This window comes from Chamaea fasciata, unplaced genomic scaffold (assembly GCF_029207755.1).
Source record: "Chamaea fasciata isolate MVZ Bird 193981 ecotype frontalis unplaced genomic scaffold, bChaFas1.0.hap1 SCAF_31, whole genome shotgun sequence".
In the NCBI taxonomy this organism is placed as follows: domain Eukaryota; kingdom Metazoa; phylum Chordata; class Aves; order Passeriformes; family Sylviidae; genus Chamaea; species Chamaea fasciata.
In genome coordinates, this window is record NW_027094116.1 from 878,141 (window position 1) to 893,422 (window position 15,282).

General features: G+C 46.4%; 1 protein-coding gene across 13 annotated transcripts; it reads right to left on the reverse strand.

Moving 5' to 3' along the window:
• Positions 1-74: 74 nt before the first annotated feature.
• Positions 75-14,307, reverse strand: HORMAD1 (HORMA domain containing 1). 13 transcript variants are annotated; one of them, XM_066206672.1, is made up of 14 exons: positions 14,263-14,307; positions 13,344-13,393; positions 12,832-12,976; positions 12,476-12,539; positions 10,850-10,886; positions 10,455-10,475; positions 10,330-10,356; positions 9,635-9,702; positions 7,487-7,638; positions 6,653-6,909; positions 6,143-6,206; positions 3,459-3,526; positions 2,672-2,755; positions 75-989 (listed from the first exon to the last, which is right to left on the reverse strand). In XM_066206672.1, exons 2-14 carry the CDS (start codon positions 13,374-13,376, stop codon positions 906-908), a joined length of 1,104 nt encoding a protein of 367 aa, XP_066062769.1. In that variant the 5' UTR covers positions 13,377-13,393; positions 14,263-14,307; the 3' UTR covers positions 75-905. The 13 variants fall into 13 exon arrangements, with proteins under 13 accessions (XP_066062769.1, XP_066062768.1, XP_066062770.1 ...); XM_066206671.1 differs by having other exon boundaries at positions 13,344-13,419; positions 14,263-14,279; XM_066206673.1 differs by lacking the exon at positions 14,263-14,307 and adding an exon at positions 14,054-14,190.
• Positions 14,308-15,282: the final 975 nt, after the last annotated feature.

Sequence of the window (15,282 nt, forward strand, 5' to 3'; positions counted from 1 at the left end):
CTCCCTGTCCCAACCCATTCCCGTCCTCTCCCTGCTCCGGGCCCATCCCGTCCCGTCGGTAACGGAACACGCTGTTCCCAAAAGTGAACACCGTTTAATAGAGGACTGATGGTGAACAGACATTCTTAATTGAAGAGTTAAAACCGTCAAGAAACGTTCAGCTGTCCCGGCCCACGCCGGCGGGAACGGCTTCACTCCCATTCCCTGGCGGCAGCCGGACAATTAACGCTTTGGTGCTGGAGGACTTGGCATCGTGTCCAAGCCCTGCCATAAATCGCTCCAAGGACAGCCAGGTTCTCCCAGTGCTCTCACACCTCGGAGCAGACACTGCCGGAGCTCTTCGTGGCTTGGATACCTGGCATCAGAAATTCCTGCATTCTGGCAGGGAGTGTGGAATTTAAGGCATGGAGAGAGCTGGTTTTTCACCTGAGTGGTGCCTCTGGCCTGGCAGAAATGCAAAGCATCCAACTCCTCCAACTGTCCCGGTAGGAAACACAAAAACTGTAACCTCAAAACTGTAACAGCCTGTAACTGACAGTCCAGCCCTCGGGAAAGCTCTGGAAATCACCCCAAAACTGGAGAGGGTTTGGGGCAAGGCAGGTTCTGGGCGAGTTCCTCAGCTCGGGACCACAGCCCAAAGGCACTGGGTGAAACCTTGTGTTGGGGGATGAATCTCCTCCATCACCACCAGGACCTGGAGCCAACCCCCAAATCCCCAAATCCAAGGATTCCTGGTCCCACACAAAATGAGTTTGGAATTCTTCAGCTGGGCTTCCTGACATTTTCCTTCCTTAAAACACACTCCCGTGGGAGTGCTAATGGAGCAGAACAGATCCTCAAAACCCAAGAGGCACAGAGAACAGCCAAATGGGAGTGGAGAACTCAGGACAGCAGGAGATGGGCGGCTAAAACTGCTCCTTGGGCTCGCTGAGCTTCCTCCTTTTGGGCACCACGTCCTGGCTGGAGGAGAGCTCAGCCCGCTGCTGCACCTGCCAAAAAAACCCAACACATGGAATTACAGGAGCTCCGTGGTGTCAGAACAGGGCACAGCCCACCCTCAGCAGGACACAGACGTGACACATCCAGAGCCACACCCCAGACCCTGCCCAGCTGTGCTGGGCCTGCAGGAACATCTGGATGCTATTTCCTGGCAGAAATGACCAACTGAAGGAAGGCTGGGATGCATTTCTGCTGGGATGTATTCCTGCTGGCACAGCTGCACTAAGGAGCTGTGTCCATCAGGAGCTGCAGCACAGAACAAAGAGTCACGGGTTCAGACTGAAAGAGGGGAAATTGAGGATGGAGATACGGGAGAAATTGTTCCCTGTGAGGGTGGGGAGGCCCTGGTACAGATTATTCCATGGATTCCCCAGCCCTGGAAGTGTCCAAGGCCAGGCAGGACAGGGCTTGGAGCAGCCTGGGATGGTGGAAGTTGTCCCTCCCCATGGCAGGGATGGCACTGGGGGAGGTTTAAGGTCCCATCATCCAACCATTCCATAATTCCCGTGATTCCAAGGCAGTGCTGGCTGCTCCCCTGCACAGCCCCATTCCAGGAGCAGCACCAGGAGGGCTCTGCACCCTGCAGAGGCTGCTCAGCACCCAACAACCTCCTGAGAGCTCAGTGCTGCTGACTCCCATGAAAAGATGACAATGAACCTTTAGCTCCACTGTGCTTTTGGTTATTTAAAGCAATCGTGTTTTGTTTAATAAATTTATTAAGTTCAGTAAAATCTCTTTGAAAGATACACGGAGATAGCGAGCAAACAGAACACCCTTCTCTTTTGTCACATCACTGAGTAAGAAAAAGCACTGAACATGAGAGGTTGGAAACAGGGAGGGACCTTAGAACTCATCCAGTGCCACCCTTGCCCTGGCAGGGACACTTTCCACTATCCCAGGGTGCTCCAAGCTGGCCTGGGACACTGCCAGGGATCCAATGGCACCCACAGCTTCCCTGGGAAATCTCTTTTAATTCCAGCCCCTCCCTACCCTCACAGGGAACAATTTCTTGTGTAAAGGAAGAAAGAAAAATTAATCCCACAGGTTTTGGAGAAGGATCTGCCCCTCACTCAGCATTCCCGATATTCCAAACACCTGGTGAAGGCCCCCAAAGCCTCCCAAGCAGAGTCACTGAAGGAGCAGCACAGACATGGGGCCCAAAGTTCAAATTGCAGCCTGGACACAACTTCTGCTCCAGCTGTGCCACGAGGGAATGATTTGGGTCCCCACAAGCAGCACTGCCCGCCAGACTGACCTGATTAAGCAAATAAAAGGGATTTTTCTCGGAATCCAGGATTCACAGAGGCAAGGTGATCATTTTGGCCCAGTGTTTCCCAAGCAGAAGCACAAGGAAGCACTCTGTGAACTGTGCTGGGGATCTCTGCTGCCACAAACTGCCCTGGCTGATGGATCAAACCAGCAGGAAATTTGGCTAAATGCATTTCCAACAGGATATCACCTAAAACTAAGGAATCTTTCTCAACCCGTGTCACCTGCATCAAATCAGCTGCTAAGTCTTTGGGACAGAATTCTTTTTGACAGTGTTGAATTGAATGGGCATTTAGGAAGTGATGAGAATTTCATTCTGTCAATAGCAAATGCATTCAAGCTCAGAGTTTTATTCACTGTGTAGAACAGAAATGATGAGAACTAAAGGAAAACTGATACTAACAATGCAGCTTTGGAATATCTTTCCACTTCTTGTCCTGCTCTCTGACACAATCAGCTCAGACGTTTTACGGGTCAAATGATCAACCTGAAACCAGAAAATAGATTTTGCCTTGTGACAGCAGCAAAAAAACCACACTAGAGACCACAGCAGGGCTCAGTGCTGGGGCATTCAGTGTTCTGTGCAGTGCCTAAGCCAAAACTGAAATATGGGAGTATTTAAATGGTGATAACCCGTGGAAGTGCCAGCTTTTACAGCTGGGTGTGCTGGAGGGCCCTGACAGAGAGAAGCATGTGCTAGTTTTATACAGTAAATCAATCACACTTACCTACAGCTATGCTGTTTTAAGAAATCTTAAGGACCTGTGTGAAGCAGTCCTCCATGTATAAATGTCACCAATTTCTATATGCAGAGGATATAACCTGAGTTATAAACTTGAATTTTTAAGTTTTAATCAACTTTTAAAAGAAGCTTTGGTTTGTCAGAACTAGCAGTGGAATTCCTGTTAGGCAGTTTATTAACACGGAAATGACATTCCCCCTTACACTCAGTAACAGGCACAGCATCTGTTTGTTTTGAGAGCTGTGTTACAGAGGAACAGCCTTTTGTCAGTGCTTTAGAATAGTTTTGGAAACCACCAGGAAGTAAAATCTAAAGGAATTTTGTTGCTGGAAATAGTGACTGTGGGAAATAAGGCTGCAGCAGATTACCCATGAATCACTCAAAGGAGGGAAGGAGCTTCACATAAGCTCCAGGAAAAGCTGAAGGGGACAGGGCATAGCTCTCATACCTGAGGATTGGAAACACAGGGGAGAGTCTGCATCCCTCCAGCCTCCTCTTCATGAGTCGAATTATTTTCTGAAAGAAGGAGAGAATAGGAGAGTTAAATAAAGCTGTTAACAACAGCACATCAACAACCCAGAGCAAACAACACCAGCTCTCTCCCAGAGAACACTTTACAACTGCTGGGAACAGCTGCTTCCAGAGGGCTCCAGTTCTTTATGTCCAGCACGTCCTTAACTCCACCAAACTTTGAACTTATTTAACTCAGCTGCTTCCTCTCCCAGCCTCCAGCTCAGTGCAGTAGCCCAGGTTTACACACAGGATCTCTGCAAGAGTGGGTTTGATCCCCAGCTCCTTCACACAGTGCCCTGCTGAAGGGATTTGATCCAAGCCTGAGGCCTCAGGAGCCTGTCTGGTGCTGCAGGACAGGGAAAAAAACTATCCTGGCTCCTCCAGGCCTGTCCTCTGGCCCAGCTCCTGCCCCTCCTGAAGCCACCAGGCCCAGCCAGTCCCAACCAGCAAACCCAGCTGCAGAGCCCCCATCACTGCCTGCAGCTGCAGGAACAGGCCCCCAGGGGGGAACAGGCAGTTCCAGGCAGTTTGGTTGCTGTTCCTAATTCATGCTGTTTTTCTAGGATACAGATAAATGCATGGAATGGTGAATGGGTGACCATGCATCAGCTGTGGAAACAACAGAATTTCAGGGTGACAAACGTGTTTCCCTGTGTCTCGTAGTTCCTGTAAATAAAACATTTGCCAGCTCCCTAGGCCAGGAAATTTGCTGGATTTTTGCATGGTTTTGGAACTTTTATGACCTTTTAGAAGAATCAGACGCACCTTCATGTGGTTATTCCAGTTCTGTAGTCTACTAGCATTGTCAAGACAAAAATTCTCATCTACATACGCTGTTTCCTACACACTTTCACCATTATTTTTGGACAGCACAGAAATGGCAAAGCTGCACGTTACTTCTCAAAAAAACCCAAACCCAACATTTGAAATGCTTTCTACAGAAAAAATGGGTTCCAGATTGTCTGGATGCTTCCATACAGCCCCTCCAAGAGAAGCAGATCAACAAGCAGCAATTCCTTCTTCAGTTTGTTTGGCAGCAAAGTTCAGTCTTCAGGCCCCTGGGCTAAACTGGGAAATGCGAACACAAACCATCCTCTGCTTTTCCTCCTGGTTTATCTAAAATCTGAAAAGGAAGCTCCTGAGATTCCCTGAAGACAATTTGGTGTCTCATGTTTTAAGTTGGAGACTGTCTGGGTCCACATCTTGGAGCTCTTTCATTAAAAGCCAGCAGTGGGAAGCTTCCAGGGCATGTTCCAGGGCTGGAGGAGCAGGACAGTTATTTACTGACAGATTTTATTTACAGTGTTAGGAAAAACACTAGAGGAAACTCATTTTTGTGTGATTCGTACTACAAAAGCACTTTGCTAGAACTTGTACCTATTAAAGTTCTTCTACAAGGAAAGGCTGAGAGAGTGGGGATTGTTCAGCCTGCAGAAGAGAAGGCTCCAAGGAGACCTCAGAGCCCTTCCCAGTACCTAAAGGGGCTCCAGGAGAACTGGAGAGGGGCTTTGGACAAGGGCCTGGAGGGACAGGAGAAGGGGGAATGGCTTTACCCTGATAAAGGGCAGGGATAGATGGGATATTGGGAAGGATTTGTTCCCTGTGAGGGTGGGGAGGCCCTGGCACAGGGTGCCCACAACAGCTGTGGCTGCTCCTGGATCCCTGAAGTGTCCCAGGCCAGGTTGGAGCCACCTGGGATGGTGGAAGGTGTCCCTGCCCGCGGCAGGGGGTGGCACTGGATGAGCTTCAAGGTGCCTCCTGACCCAAACCATTCTGGGCTGGCAAAAATGTTCACTTGCAATTATCGAAGTGCTCCAGTACAGAAGGAAAGGGCAGCAGGTCCCCAGAGCAGAGTCAGCTGGAAAAGGCACTCAAACAGGAAGCAGCATGGACAAACACACAATCACTCGTAAAACACAACACAGTCTGGTGAAGTTACTGCACCAGCAGCAAAGCAGAACCATGAGCAGCTCCCTTTGGAGGTGTTTCACAGGGGCCACCAGAGCACAAAAGCTTCTCTACTCACAGAAGCCCTGATGCTCTCAACTCCTGCACAGCCCCGGGCTGAAGGTGTGGGGTGCACAGTGGGATTCTGGGCTGCTGCAGGGGAAAAGGTGGCTAAAAGTGGGATTTCTACTGAACTGAAGCCCAGAAAGGTGAAATTTTAAAAAAATCAAACAGACCACTGGTTTTTGCAGAGGATTCTGTTTCCCAGGTCAGCATTAATGAGTTCATCAGTACAAGACCTCTGCAAGCTTAATGTGCAAACTAAGTATTATCAAAAACTAAATACATCAATAATTGTTAGGAACAAAAATAATAAAAAAGCAAATAAAATTTATTTCTAAGTATAAATCCCATTCAATTTAGCTTATCTGATTGAATGGAACAGAAGATCAGAGTTTTGAACATGAAACATGAAAATGTTAATCATGTTTTACCATGTTAACAATTGTTAACCAAGTGCTTCACAAAATGAAGCCCTGATAGAAAACAAAGGCACAGTCATGTATGTGAAAAAAACAATGAGAATTTGAATATAGAAAACTGAGGGTTTTGTTTAAGTAACATCAGGTAAGAGGCACAACTCAGAGACTTGAGAAATTCTACAAATATTACCTTGAGCTTCTGAAATATTCACATGATTCTTATCTTCCACTTCATTATCCAAGGCAGGATCTTCCTAGTTTAAGAAACAGGTCTGTCACTTACTGCAGACACACAAGGAAGAAGGTTTCTACTCGGATTATTAAAGACACACTTATTAGATGGATTTGTGGTGGAATAAACTGAAATAAATGACTGTGACATGGGATGATGAGAGGTTCCATCTGTGCCCTGTGCTGGGACACATGGCAGTGTCCCCATGGCACAAGCTGTCCCTCTGCTGCTCACCCTGCTGCTCCTCATGCACAGGCACTGCTTGAACAGACAGGCTGCAAACTGGAGCAAGAAAAGTAAGGAAAAAATGGATTGAAGACATATTGTCCTGCTTAACCGTGTCTGAAAATAGAGGGGGTTATGGCTTACACAGTGAAACAATAATGGCCTTTTTCTAGATGATCTGCCACCAAAAAAAAAAAAAAAAAAAATTCAAAAAGCTACACAAAACAAAGTCTGTGCTCTTACATTCATTTCCTGGCTCTCTTCTTCTGGATCATCTCTGCTCACTCCACACACCTGGAGAAGCTCAGCAGTCTCTCCCTGCTTCAGGATGTTCTTATCCACGTTCTCCATGCGCTGTTTCTCAGTTGTAATTTTCAGTTTCAGCATATGGAAAGGCGTTGGCACTTCCCCCACATTCAGGTACATGGGCTCCTCATTAAACATCAGCCCCCCGTCCTTGGCCTCCCTGAACCCTGGAGGCTGGTAATCAGGGGGTGTAACTGCAGGCAGAATTCATTAAACGTGTTAGAATGAAACTTGTTCTTGCAAAACTAATTTTAACTCTTTTCGCCTCTAAATACTGCAAAAAACTGTGTGTGGGGAGGGGAGTAATCGATATTCAATTTGGAGTAAATGAAGTTCTTTTCTCTTTGCATAACAGGCAAAGCCCAGTTAAAGCTTTTTGGAAGAGATTGTAGATACAGAGAGAGAAAACAGAAGCTCTGATTTGTCACTGTAAGGCAGTAACACACTCTGAAAGCAGAGCCAGACACTTGGACAGTCAAGACCAAGAACCAGACTGGGAATTTATGCTATAGCCTAACGTACCCTGGGAAACTCCAAGTGTTTTAAAACACAGCCAAATCCAATGAAGTCAGTGCCAGGATTGTGTTCCTGCAATGAGATCACATACCTCCTCCTGGGAGATTCAAAACTGTCATGAGAAACAGCCACACATGAAATAACCTCATTTAACAAGGCCCCAGCAACCACCAAGATTATACACTGAAATATTCCTTTGGATTGCTTTCCAGAGTCTGAACAGAGCTGACAAATCAGGGTGACATGGCAACGTACCCTCATCATAGTACAGGAGCTTCATGGTGAGGCAGACATCGTTGGGCAGCGGGCTCAGGTTCTGCATCAGGATGTAGATCTTGCGGATGAGAAGGATGCTGGCTTTCTTGGTGTCTGCACAGGTGATGGTGGAGTCTGACTTCTTGTCCTTGCTAAAGACAGAGCAGTCAGATTAGTTTTGATACAGCTGTTTCTAGTATTAAGAGACAACTGTTTAACAGACTGTGAACATGAGAAGCATCCTGTTTATCACCCGAGGTCTGAGACCACACACACTGCAACTCCTAACCCTGCCTGAGTGCTGCATGTTCTCAGCTGTTGGGAGATCAAACCCTGAGCCAGGGACATCAGGGGAGTTTAGGGATCAGCACCTGGCACCAACTGCTCTATCCTACATCACACAGTGCTTAAATACACAACCTGAGAGACAGAGGTGCTTGTGAAAGCCCCAATTCTGTGAAGTCCTACCTGCTTGCTTTCCCTTAACTAAAGTCACTCTACTGACTTGGACACTAATGGGTAATAATAATAGATTTGGTGCCCAAGGGACTCTTGGCATCCAGCTCCAACATTTCCATGCTCCCATTCCACCACAAGCCAACCCAAATCCCACCTCGATGCTAAAACCTCTCCCTCTGTTCCCCAGCTCCTCACAGCTGAGACACCTGCAGAGCAGGGCAGGTACTAGGAGTTGTTTGTGTGCCCGTCTCCTGGAAGCGTTCCCTGAACTGTGGAAACCTCTCATCCCTCCCCAGCTGGTGATTTCCTGCCATGCTGAGGCCAGAGAAATAGCTTCACATCTATTTTCAAATTAATCTTGACATGAATTTATGCTGTTCCACTGTGGCAACCTGGTGTGGCCAGGAGTCACATCCCAGTGTTTGTTAAAATCCCTTTCATAGGTAAGGAACTAAACTCAGCCCAGGGGTCTGCAGCACTGCAGCCTTTTCTCTTTTAATTTAAGGAGCATTTTATGCAGGAGGGAAGCTGGGAGGAGTTTGTCAGGTATGAACTAACTGTATTTCAATCACTTGTCTTAAAAGAAGCCATTTCCCTGTAGCTGTGACTGAGCAGTGGAAGAGGGTCTGGAGGAGATGTGGAGCAGTGCTGTGTCCCCAAAGTTCCAGCAGGAGCACAGGGTGTCACTGCCCACAGCTGCTGCCAGAAGTGACCTGATCTCAGCACACAGAGAGCTGAGCAGGGCCTTTGTTCTAGACAAAGTTATGGGGGTTGAGTCCCACTCCACTGCATCTCCCTGAGCTCATTAAGAGCCCCTGAATGTCTCCTGGAGTTTGCCAGACTGACACAGGGGAAGTGAAACTGTGGTTTGGCCCAAAAAAGTATAAAAACTAAACAACAAACAAAAGAATTCTGAAGAAGAGAGGAATTGGCTGGAGCAGCTTTATAGAATCATCAATTATTTGGGTGGGAAGGGAACATAAAGCCCACCCCAACCCTGCCATGGGCAGGGACACCATAAACTGTCCCAGGCTGCTCCAAGCCCCACCCAACCTGGCCTTGGACACTTCCAGGGATCCAGGGACACCCAGAGCTTCTCTGGACACCCTGTGCCAGGGCCTCCCCACCCTCACAGCAGGGAGTTTCCCCTGTAACATCCAGCCCAAACCTGCCCTCTGCCAGTTTCAGCCCAGGGATCCCCTCCCCATGGCTGGGGATGCCCAGTGTCCTCACAGTGAGCTGATCTGAGCCATGGGAATTCCACCATGACTGAGCCATGTATCACAACTGAGCTTTGCTACATGCAGCTTACATTTCTATTGTGGTTTTGGTGAATTTTCTATAATTGCTGCTAAATGAGGAGTTCCACGTAACATCCAGTATTTCCAGGTTAGTAAATCTGGAGTGAAGCTTCACTCCCCACACACAGAATACCTCAAAGATCCTGGTCACAGAGTATCAGATTGACATTGAGCATTATCCTCTGACTGGATATGAAAGTTACGAACATAATCAGACAAAATGATTAATTGTATTTTAGCAAGTCTAAACTAGTAGTGTGTGTTGATAAAAATCAGTCTCAAGATGCAGAATTGAAAAAGCAAACAGCAAACAGATCAAATGCAAAGTTCAGACATTCAGGTGTGTCCACGGCTCTGAAAGGCCACGGAGCAGTCCCAGGGGCTGTACCTGCCAAAATCCAGGAGTGGCCCATTGTGGGTGTACTTGAACTTGAAGTGGTAACACTCTGTGACTGTCTGCAAACAAAGCCAGGAATTATTAAACTAATCCTGAACACTCCTGCTGCAGCTCTGCTCAGTAATCTATTAACCTTTAAAGAAAATAACTCCAGCCCAAGTCCCATCCACTTGCGTGTGCTGAATACAGGTTCCTAATCCTCTAACAAGTAACAGTAATAATGCATAAAACTGTCAGCTTAGAAAAATGATGATTCTTTTCCAGGAACCACCATGATAAAATATTTTGAAATATCAGCTAAAGTTTTTAGCACAAAATATTCCAGTTTCAATGGCTATGACAATGTTCCACACATGGAACAGACATGGTGACACCCAGTGAGTTTTGTGTTTTCCACAGAAGTTCCATCAATTTGTTAGGCAGAGTCAGGATGAGGCATCTTTATGGACATCTCACTCTGCAATGACATTTTGGTTTCTTGCACCAGCCTGAGAATAACCTGACACTGGATACTCAAATGCAGTTCCACACATGGTAATTTCCACTCACTCCAGTCATTTTTACACCTGATATTCCAATGTGTGCTGTTTTTAGAAATGTGCATGTTAAATATTCCTGCTTGCACACACATTTTATTATATCCACATTATCATCAGTCATCCCTTGAGATATTCCAGCAGATTTACCTGAGGATCTTCTGGCTGGGTATAGACCTGTATTTTTAAAGAAAAGAGAGGAATCAGAATGAGAAGTGCAGGTCCCTCAAAGAATGTCCCTTAAAAACATGTCCCTGCCTTTCAGAGATACTCACTGCTAGGACAATCTGTCTCAGCTGTCAGGAACATAAACAGAGGGGAAAAAAAAGAACATTAAATATATTTCATAGCCCATTTCTGCTGGCCAAGCTGCTTTGTCTCTCTAGCCCTGGAATCCAACACAGGCAACTAAGGCCTGGTGGAAAAAAAAAAGCCTCTTCTTTTTCACTCCTCTTCTGCGGAGGAGAGGACTCAGCTGCAGAAGAAAACACCTACAGATCCCTGCCTTTCTGTGCTGCTGTTTACAGGAATTTTATGCAGAAATGCCTGTGCATCCCACACTGCAGCTGACTGAGCTCAGCTACTCCCTGAGCAGTCCTACAACTACACTGGCAGATAATGGACTTAAACAAACACTTCAATACAACTGAAATGAGACTGAAGGACTTACGTATTTCTTCTGCAAGGCATCATAGCATCCTAACATCCTGCAAAAACCAAATAATATTGGCCATCTACTACTAATTTTCACTTGTTTCTCACTAAATCAAACAGCACTACAAATGAAACTCCTGTGTTTACTCTTACTGCATTAGAGCAATAGATAACACTTATTCCATCATTCTATCTCATTAACAGTGATACAAGCAGTCACTATCTTTGTAACACCAAATCACCCAAACATCTGGAAAGAATAATTAAAAATATAATCTGTAGGTAAGTCAATTAAATATATAATCTGTAGGTAAATCATTTCTCAGTAAAAACATATTGCAATACTTCAGACATCTCCCAACACATGTGTTCATTAATCAGGTGAGTAATTTGGTCTCGTTGCTGGTGTCCCTGCCCATGGCAGACGGTTGGAGGAAGGTGAGCTTCAAGGTTCCTTCCAACAGAAACCATTCCATGATTTCATCATAAATCAGTAATTTGTGCTTCAGCAATGTTGCTGTTCAGCTAAAGGAGTTAATATTTTTATTTAGATGTTGCCATTTCCTTTTTATATAACACCCAAACAATAGTCAAGCAGGGAATCAAAACTTACCCTTATTTTGTTTTTTCTGACATTCCTTTCAGTTACAGCCAGCAAACAAAAACTGGGTTCGCTGTGTAGGTGACTCTGGGGCAAGGAAGGCCACTCACCTGTGAGCTCCCAACACACACCACAGCCCCTCCCACAAAACCAGGGAGCCTGTCCTGCTCACCTGCACTGAACTGCCCACAGTGCTGGGAGGGGAAGGTGAACTGCACTGACCCTTCCACTTCCTCACCCGCAGAAGATCCAGGAGGAAATTCCAGCTTTTCCCCTCCCTCACTCTGTGACAGCACATGGCTGATTCCACCTTTAACATCAACTCAGCCCTCAGCACTGCCAGGGGATGAGTGCAGCATCCCTCCCACGCCTTGTCCACACTGAGGAAAAGGGGGAAAAGAACCTTTATGGAGGTAACAAAATACAGGAATATGAAACTAAGGCAAAGGCCTTACAGAGGTTTCTAAAAAGCAAGGAGAGCACCACGAACAGATCTCACAGTTACTGTGAGCAGAAAGAAAACCAGAACAAGCAGCTCAGCCCCAGGTGACACAGTCACACCCAGCTGTGGCAGTGCACAATGTCATTGGCAGGCACAGCTCTGCCCTCGAACAAGAAGCCTGATAGTCCCACTCTCTTGCAAAATCTGTGAGCAGGATCTTTAAATTTAGGATGCAAAATGGTGGCATTGAGTCTCCTAGTCAACCAGAGAGGAACTACTGGTCAGACTTTTGGATTCTGTGCACTCTTGAGTACTCATGAGCACCCAGAGGAATGAAGCATACGAATACATAGTATTACATATTTAGCATTTATATAGTAAGTATAAAGTACAGTCACCCTGCAAACAGAGATTTGTGCTCTCCTAAACCCTGAGCAGAAAACCTTTCTGGAAACATGATTGTTACATCTATGACAGAAACGTGGGCTGCTTGCTCACAGCAAGAGAACTTTCTGCCTTGGATCTGCCAACAACCAGGAAGAAACCTTTGAGCATTTACTTGCTGAGGAAGCCTTACCTGTGTGCTGGAATCAACCTACCATTTCACCAGCTGAGTAGAGCCAGGACAGTTCTTGTCTTCCCGCAGAATTTTGACACAGACATCTCAAAAAAAACCCAAAAAACACACACACACATTTACTTAGAACAAAGTGCAACGAAAAGTTCATTGCCTAAAAGTGCATATCAAGAAGAGACTAAAATTAACATCACTGACGAGCGCGAGCATAGTTTTAATGCTGAGCTAGCAGCAGCAATAGCAAAATTTAATTAATTTGTTAGTGAAGTTTCCATTACACTCAGTGAAATGGCATCCATTCATTAAAAAGACCAAGTGGATTGAAAAACAACTCCATGACAACAGCTTCTGCTAATTATCATGGCAAGAGCCCGTTACCATCCATGTATCTGGTTCCATAGGCACTTTCAGGAAAGATTCCCCTCAGATACGTGATGCAGGACACTGCCACTGCCAGGAGCCTCTTCACCAGCATCAGGGATTGCTGCTCCGTGGCTATTTTCTTGGGAAATGCAACTGCACTCTGAAAATCACAGAAAGAAACCAATTAAACCTACTGCAGCAGACCCGTGCTGGTGTCAATCCTGTTCAACGCCTTAATTTTAATTTAATTGAAATGTCTGAGGTTTGTGATTTATAGTCAAGCACATTCCTTACACTTGGTGCTACAATACTTGCAGGACACAGCTGGTTTCTACCAAGTGCGTGACAACAAAGTTCAGATTATTTTTCTGTATTTTTTCTATATATTCTTTATTCATAATTAAAAGACTGAAATAGCCTCCTATTTTCACATGGAGAAATATCACAGAGCACCTGGGTGCACTATTCCAGCCAAAACTCCCCCGTTTTTCCCAGTATTGTGCTGAAACACACAAACAAAACCGTACCACAGAATTCCTTTGCTTCTGAGCAGTTGCCATTCTGCGGAGATTCCTGTCTGTAAAGAAACACCTGCAATAGCGCCTGGATGAGGAGAAGGGCAGCAAGCTCAGCCTGCAGCTCTCCAGCTTCTCCAGGGCATTCCCTGGATTTACGAACACCTCCTGCACAATTCCCCAGCTCCAACAAACCTGCAGTTTTCAGGAAACAGAGCAGGACAGTTCCTCTAAACATCCCCAGTATCAGATTCTTGATTTTCACAGCAGCACAGGCCTCCCCCTGAGGCTACCGGATGCAATAATTAGAACACTTATATCCGTATTTATATGAAATATGAATCTCCAAAGGCAATTCTCTTCACTGCTAACTGGTACCCAACCTAAGGAATTTTCAAAGGACCTTATGAAAAGGCTCCCCATATTTCAAACACCCCCCGAACTTGAGTTGTTTTCATCTGTAATTTAAATGAGTATGGGAGAAAAAGAACCCTTACCACCCCGAGCCTGACCGAACACAAGCCTTCCCCTCAGTTCAAGAATATCAAACGCACCCACGCCTGAAGCCATGGAAAACACCTTTCCCAAGTTACAAGTGAGCTCCGGATCACAACGGGCACCTCAGCAATCCTCCATAAACCCCCCCGATAATAGCACGCGTCCGAGTTCGGCCCCGCTGTGAGGAAGGAGCCGCTCCCCCGCAGCCTCAGCCCAGAAACCACCTGCTGCTTCCTCGAGGGAAACTGAGGCAAGCGGAGGATGAAAGCACGACGCCAGAATACTGCAGAGCAGCGCGGGGCGGCGGGCAACAAAACCTCGGCGGTGAGGGCGAGGTGAGGTGTGGGGAAACTGAGAGATAAACGAGGGGGGGGGGAACTGCAGGAGAACGTCAGGTGAGAGGAAAGGAGACGAAAACACCACGCGCGCTCACCCTCAAGGCGCCCGTTCCCGCCCTCGCCCTCAGCGGGCGCTGCCAAGGGGCCGTGCGCAAAGGGCGGTGGGGGGGCCGCCCTCAGCCCGCGCCGCGCGCAAACCGCGCATGCGCAGCTCCCGCCCCGTCAATGAGGGGTGAGGGAATTGGGGAGCGTTCTGAGGTGCGAGGGACCCGCAAGGATCATTTGTTCCAACCCCTCTCCCGGCGCAGACATCCCAGAAACTCCAGCCTGTGCATCCCGGAGAGCGGTGTCCAAACGCTCCTGGAGCTCCGGCAGCCTTGGGAGCCGTGGCTGTTTCCTGGGGAGCCTGGGCAGTGCCCAACGGCCTCTGGGGGAAGAACACGTCACATTCCTGATGTGAAAAACGAGGTTCACTTTTTATGTAAATTTTAAGAAATAGGTTTAATAGAAAGTAAGATAATTAGGAGATAAAGAAACTAAAGTGCGGCTTGCTGGGTGAGTCCACACTCTGCTATATTAATTTTTAAAATATTCTTTCTACTGTATCGATTTGTTGAATATTTATATTTTTCTATAAACTAGTTTTTATATTTTAGGAACTGTTCTGTATGGTTTCTCCTTGGGTCCGCCTTTTTAGAGCATGCGTGTTTCTTGGCTGTGTCTTCATTATCACCTCCAGCTCGGGCCTTGGTCCATACTTTCTTCAGATAGTGGATGCTGATAGTTGGTATTTCAGTAGCAGGGTCTTCTTTACATGTTCACTGGGTGTTATTTTAATGAAACAGGCAGTTTAAGCATATTATATCAATAGCAGGGTCTTCTTTACAAGTTCACTGGATGTTATCCCGACCAAACAGACACTTTAAGCATACTATATCAACTACTGCCACTATGCCTAGTTTTCTTTACTAATAGCAGGAATAAAAACTTACATCCTTACCACATCGTTATTAATCATATAACACACGCCTTGCGAAAAGCCAACTTTATAATACGCATTTATAAGACACGGTACATCCAAACTTAAGCTGGGCCAAAGTCAAGTTACATATTTA

Coding starts and splice junctions, on each gene's coding strand:
- HORMAD1 (XM_066206666.1), bottom strand. CDS start 13,569: ATGTTTAGAGGAACTGTCCTGCTCTGTTTCCTGAAAACTGCAGGTTTG. Junction 10,476..10,849: donor ATGCCTTGCAGAAGAAATAC/GTAAGTCCTTCA, acceptor TGTTCCTGACAG/CTGAGACAGATTGTCCTAGC. Junction 990..2,671: donor AGATATTCCAAAGCTGCATT/GTTAGTATCAGT, acceptor TTTTTTTGGCAG/GTGCAGCAGCGGGCTGAGCT.